Source organism: Copadichromis virginalis, linkage group LG20 (genome assembly GCF_057382275.1).
Source record: "Copadichromis virginalis isolate Kocher_CV1m ecotype Utaka linkage group LG20, C_Virginalis_male_GT1.1, whole genome shotgun sequence".
NCBI classification, from domain to species: Eukaryota; Metazoa; Chordata; class Actinopteri; order Cichliformes; family Cichlidae; genus Copadichromis; species Copadichromis virginalis.
In genome coordinates, this window is record NC_140637.1 from 33,737,533 (window position 1) to 33,743,992 (window position 6,460).

The following is a 6,460-nucleotide window of genomic DNA, read 5'->3' on the forward strand; positions in this document are numbered from 1 at the left end:
GAGGCAGCAGTGAACCATCAGAGCCTCATCATGAAAGTCCGTCACACTCTGATCTGCTGCTTCTTCCTTTGTGAGTACATTCACTTGTTCTTTCTGTCACTCTCCTTCTTCAACATGTTTCTGTTGTTAAACATGATGATCAGAGTCAGCTATGAGTCACTTTCATGGACGCTTCTTCCATTCAAACTGCTTTTATTCATGATTTCATGGATGTGTTTGTGGCCAGTATGGACAGAAGAAACCATCACAGTGAGACATTCATGGACATGTTGCTGCTCACTTCAGGACTTGATAACATGTGAAACCATCGTTTCAAACACAGCTCATTACAAGTGTTTGTTACTTCCTCAGTAAAATAAAGGGAACAAACTCAGCCTGCTGCCTTCAGAGTTTATCGACTTGGCTGAACTTTAATCTGACTAAACTAAGACAATCTGCCTGCAAACATTTTGTTCCTGATAACTCAGGTGAAACAGAATAAACTGCCTCACATCCTGCAGCCAAATATAAACTGTGAGTCATCGCCTAAAACCAAAGTGTGAATAACTCAGTAATGTTAAACTTTTAGTTTCCTCTTGATCACAAACAGTTTAGTGTCAGAGCTCTAACAGGACTGAATGTGGATCTTTGTTCTGATCAATGAGGAGAGAAAAGTGAAACAGAAGATGATGTTTAAACTCTGAGCTCTCAGTGTTTCACATTCAGACTCTAGTCTCAGTGTGTCTGTGTGTGGATGCTGTGATCAGACTGCAGCTTCTTACAGGAAGTACAAACAGTAACTGTTGATGGTTCATGTTTCCAACAGCTCTGCAGGAGGGAAACCCTGAAGTCAACAACAACAAAAACATTTCATTTGGAGTCGTTGGAGGAAATCTTACAGCTGAATTCAGGTTTCCTGCTGGAACATGGAAAATGTTCTGCAGAGGAGAATGTGAAGGAGAAAACATTCTTATTAATACAACAGATGAGAAGCATCAACGTCACAGATACAGCACTGAATATATAATTGTAGAATATACTCCTGCTTTGTCTGTGAGCATCACACAGCTGATCATGTCTGATGCTGGACAGTACAGCTGTGCTGTGGCTGAATCTCCATCATCAGTTTCATACCAACAGTTTGAAGTTGTTGTTGCTGAAGGTGAGTTTCAGTCTAAACTGTGGAAATGTTGATTTCTCTGCTTTGTCTCTGAAAGTCTGAAGAAAAGTTTTGTGAAACTGAGTTTTTTACTTAAACTTTTTATCAGTTTTCACAGTCAGTGACTCTCTGAACAAAACTCCTCTTTACTAAACTGTTTCTTTAACTCTAGTCATGTATATAAACTATGGAAAAGAACATTCGTGCCATAATCTCCATCATGTCAGGATGATGTGAGTGAATCGTGCTGCACAGAACAGAGCAGACAGACACATTTATTTCATCAGACGCTGTGGTGGAGGGTTGTGGGCAGGAGACACTAACAGCTCTATATGAGATCGGCTAATATGATATCTGAGGTCTCGTCTAAGTGATCAGCTGATCTGCTTTCTGTGGTTGAGCTGGACGTCATGAGCATGAACTAAACTGTGTTCAGTTTCTGAGTCTGAAAATGGAAATCAAAGGTTTGTGTGTAAATTAGAATTTATATGTTTGATCCATGTTTGTATTGCACAGGATTCACTGAGGCGTTCTTAACCTCACACTATTCTCATGTTGCTGGATTAAATTTGAGGCTCTGCTCTGTTGGCACAGTGAGTCCTGGTTCATGTTCCAGTGATGATGTTGGGTTTTTGATTCCTCTGATCACCTGCACAGGAACTGAAGCATTCAGGGTTAAAGCCTGAGTTTCCTAAACCACAGTCCTGTGTGGACTCACTGAAGCTGACATCAGCATTAGCATGAAGCTTTTCACCAGCTCGCTAAGTTAACCCCTTCGTTGCCCGTGTGTTCACATGAAAGAGGCGGGAGCAACATCTGACCAATCAGAAACATGGAGACATCAGAGCAGCTGATTTTAAGAAGGAAGATAAAACTATAAAGAGGTTAAACACACACAGTAATACAGACTAAAGTAAACTGTGTTAAAGGCCTGAATGAACGCTGCCATCAGGAAGACTGTGAACGAGCTACTGGACTAATAAAGTTTAGGTTTTTGAAGTGATCAGTGTCTCAGCTCATTAAAACACAGAGAATCTGATGGATCATAATCAGCATTTCATTAAATTCATGTTTAAAAGAAAGGTTTAGTTTTTACTCTTTCAAATGCACCTCTTGTTCGAGTTGTGTGCAAATCTGATGTGAGGTCATCGAACAGCTGCTTGTTTTAGGATCAGATACTTTGATTATGAAACAATAAAACTGCAGTAGAAAAAAGAATCAGGGAATAAATTTGTATTTAATAATTAATATTCCTTCAGGCATCAACAGGGAGAAGCAAAGACATTGAACACCACCATCTGCTCTCAGAGGTCTCGGTTCCAGCGATCTGATTGGACAGTAGGTTGTGGTTTCCTGGTGATCTGTGATCTGGAACATAACTCTGGAGCAGATTAGCTTAGCATATATATTAGCACAGTGATGTAAACGGGTAATAAGTGAACCAGCTTCATATTAAAAAACACGATTAACCCTGAAGTTACGTGGACAAGATTAAATCCTGCTTTGTACAGTAAACACAGTAAAACCTCCAGAGTGACACTAGCAGAGTGTCTGCGTGTGTCACTGTTTTATGATGATGTTGTGATGATGGCACGAGGAGGTCGGGCTGAAGCTGAAGAATTCACTTCAAATCACTGTTGAACTCACTGTTCCAGCCACAGACTGGTTGAACTGGGCAGCTCCCAGTGTAACTGTGGGTCAAACTGGAGTTATTGTGATCAGACTGCATCATCTTCAGCACAGATAGTAACTACTGATCGTTTGTCTCTTTAACAGCACTGCTGGATGGAAACGATGATCAGCTGAAACACTTTGATAAAGAAACTGGAAGCTCTCTCACAGTCGGATGTTCCTTTAATCAGGCTGGAGGACATAAGTACCTCTGCAGAGGAGAATGTGGAGAGCATGAGGTTCTTCTTCAAACAGATGGTGAAGATGATTTCAAAGACAGATACAGAATTGGATTTAGAGGAATGTCAGAGGAGAAATATAGAGGAGGAGGAATTCTGTATGTGACGATCACACAGCTGACTGAGTCTGACTCAGGACGGTACAGATGTTCTCTGAATCCAGCTGCTGGTCAAGGTTCATTCAGAGACTTTGAGATCAACGTCACAGATGGTGAGTTTTCCCTAAATATGTTTTTAATGTTGCTAATTCAGTCATTGATAGCTGCTGCCATTTCAGATAACCAGACATGTTATCTTACTGTAGCTAATGATTTGCACTTTTTCTGGAACTAAAATCTAATTTGACAGTTTTTCTGCAGCAGTATCAAAACTTGGTGCTATTTTAAAATCTGAATTTCAGAATCTTTCTTTACACTTTTGTCCCAGATGTCAGATACTGCAGATCTATGAGATGCTGCTGGTGTCTCACCTTTAAGAATGAGGTGTTCTTTGACTTTGGTCATTTCCAAACTGGCTGCAGGAGGACTGATGTGTCCTTTTTGTTAAAGTGCTACAACATCAGGAGATGGGAAAGGTCACAAAGTTTCAAGACAGCAGTCTGTGTCCACTCTGAGGGACTTTTGTGTTTGTTTCTTGGTTTCATGCACTGGTTTGGACGCATATTAATGGTTGGCTATAGTACAGAAGAATATTAGGGTGGTTAAAATACACCCAGCATGTTGAGCTATGATACCTGCCTACTGTGACGTCAAAGATGTGATGTGACAAACATCCTTACTTGCAGTGAGAGACACACTTTGACACACTGTGATGTGTGACTCTGAGTGTGTGAGCGGGCTGCTTTTTCTCTGCTTTTAAATAAGAACCACATCTAAACCAAACTTCACTCTCTGACCTGTTTCAGCAGTCGTCCAATCAGCCTTCCCACCTTCACTCACCACTGAGCAGCCCAAGAAAACATCTGACGGTACCACTGTGTCCACAGGTTTTTAAAGATCCACATCTGCACACGATCACTGTGGAATTTATATCAAAGAATTTCGTTAATTTAAAATATTTAATAAAAACTTTCCTCAAATGTTGATGGTTTGGTTTAAAATCCACTGCTGTGGTCTACAGAGATAAACTTAAAGATGTGCTGTTGTCCAAACACTGAGACTGTTTAACACAGTAATGCAAAAGCAACTCTCCAACTTACCCTGAGTCTGAATGTAAAGGTTCATACTGGTAAACACTCACCTCACAGGCCTCATATTACTAACATGACAGAGAAAATATTGATTATCTATTGTATCAGGAGGTGTGAGTGTAAACTAACGTCTTCTGAATCTGCTGCAGATGGTTTGCCGTCTGTGGGTCTGACTGTGGCTGTCATCATCATCATCATCATCATCATCATCCTTTTATCAGTGTCTGTGCTGATATTCTGCAAGAAAAGATCTGCAAAGAGTGAGGCAACAGGAAACACACACACACATGCACAGACACGCACGCACACACACACACACACACACACATGCACGAGCACACACACACACATGCACACATGAACGAGCACACAGACAGACACACACTCACACACACACATGCACAGACACACACACACACACAGAGACAAACACACAGTGTGTGTCTAAGATGTCTTGAGTTGTGTGTAACAGCCACTGCAGCCGCTGTAACAGGCCGCCATGTTTAACTGCATCACCTGACTTCCTGTTGTTTTCAGGACACACACACCTGTCCTCTCTCCTCACCTGCACTGGTTCAAACTCACTGATGTGTTTTTCAGGTCATCCTGTGGAAACAGAGTACGCTGCTGTCACAGAGGTGAGCTCCACGAACTCTGACATCATCAGAGTTTGACGTTACAGGATTTGAAGTTTTCTCTTCTCCTGCAGACCAACAACGCCGTGTATGAGGAAATCAGAGACGAGGGCGGACAGAAAGGAGCCGCTCCTGTGGAAATCAGTTCAGTTTATGCTTTGGCCAAATACAACAACACGCCTGAAACCACCGATGATTACAGCGTGATCACTGCAGCCACGCCTGAGCACAGCGTAAGGAAAACGCTGGACAGAACAAAGCAAAACTGTAATCTGGGAAAGGTTTTGTGTCTGGGACATTTTTCCTTTGTGTCGTTCATATTGTTGACTTCTACTGTCTGTTGTGATGTGTCACATTTAGCTGCATCAACTCGTGCTGATCTCGCCTCCTGAGCCAAAACCAACTCACAGTTTGCCAAACTGCAGAACCCCTGGCTTTGTCTTCACTAAACTCTCTGTAACTTTGCTCTGTTTCACTGCAGCATCGGTCTTTGCACAGATCATGTTCATGTTGATTCCTGGTTTAATGTGTACGCCAGAAGATTTTGAAAGTTGTTATAAAAGTAAAAGAAAATTGGGCGAGGAAAAAAAAATCGTCTTATTTTTCCAGACACAATAACATCTGCTGTAATATTTACAGCTCTGATGAAGCCTCACAAGTGTTTATTTTAATACTACACACAGTTTGTAATTGCAGAGAAATACTCTTCATTCTGGGCGTGTTGTTTCCAAGCAGGAACCTGAGAAAGATCCCTGGGGTTTAACAGGCTAGCTTCAGGAAACAACATGAACATATTAATAAAAAAATATTCCAGTAAAAACAATAAAATCTCTGTTTTTTGTTTTTGTTTTTCAGGCTGAAGACGACTCGAGCAAACTCACCAAATCTGAGCTGAATAGTTCAAAAGCAGACGTGGACTCTCCCAGCAGCACCTCGCCTGAGCCTCAGGGAGACGCAGGCGCTGACCCGAGCGCCTCTCTGGAAAATCCACTGTATTCTACTGCAGACTAGCTTCTGTTCTGCTGATGGCATATTTTCTCCTGCAGGGTTCAAAATGAAGTCGTTCTCTCACAAAATGTGAGATTCTTTTAATTCAACGATGTGACAGTTTGAGGGAAACAGTTGAATACAGGGAGAGTTTTGACTTTCTGACACACGAGCTTTAACCATGGGAAGAAATTCTGCTGCTGGCTGAAGTAACCAAACTGAAAACTCGGTTAAAGTTTCATATTTTACACGTTCATGCTTTACAGTCTCATCCCTACATGAGTTTGTTTTTCTTTACACTTAGCCAGAAGTAAACCGTTAAGAGTACAGACTGCACATTTTACTGAGCTAAAGCTAATAACTGTTTATTAATTTTATGAATAAATGCTGATTGTTTTTTAAGTGAAGTGGGGAGTGTTATTGGCAGAAGTGTCCTTCTGCACATTCACATGAGGTCATAATAAGGATTTGTTGTGTGAGCATCTTTGCTTACCAACCATGTTCACTATTACATGTTTCATGCTAATGTTCTTTAAAGCTAATGTATTTATTTATTTTAAATTGTTCTGCAGAGTAGCTGTCAAATAAATGTTGAACTCAT

General features: G+C 41.1%; 1 protein-coding gene across 4 annotated transcripts; it reads left to right on the forward strand.

Annotated features, from left to right (window-relative positions):
- Window positions 1–6,460, forward strand: LOC146685255 (uncharacterized). 4 transcript variants are annotated; one of them, XM_085442955.1, is made up of 8 exons: window positions 1–70; window positions 806–1,141; window positions 2,915–3,259; window positions 3,953–4,033; window positions 4,387–4,497; window positions 4,838–4,875; window positions 4,947–5,105; window positions 5,728–6,460. In XM_085442955.1, exons 1-8 carry the CDS (start codon window positions 31–33, stop codon window positions 5,881–5,883), a joined length of 1,266 nt encoding a protein of 421 aa, XP_085299081.1. In that variant the 5' UTR covers window positions 1–30; the 3' UTR covers window positions 5,884–6,460. The 4 variants fall into 4 exon arrangements, with proteins under 4 accessions (XP_085299081.1, XP_085299082.1, XP_085299084.1 ...); XM_085442956.1 differs by having other exon boundaries at window positions 3,956–4,033; XM_085442958.1 differs by lacking the exon at window positions 3,953–4,033.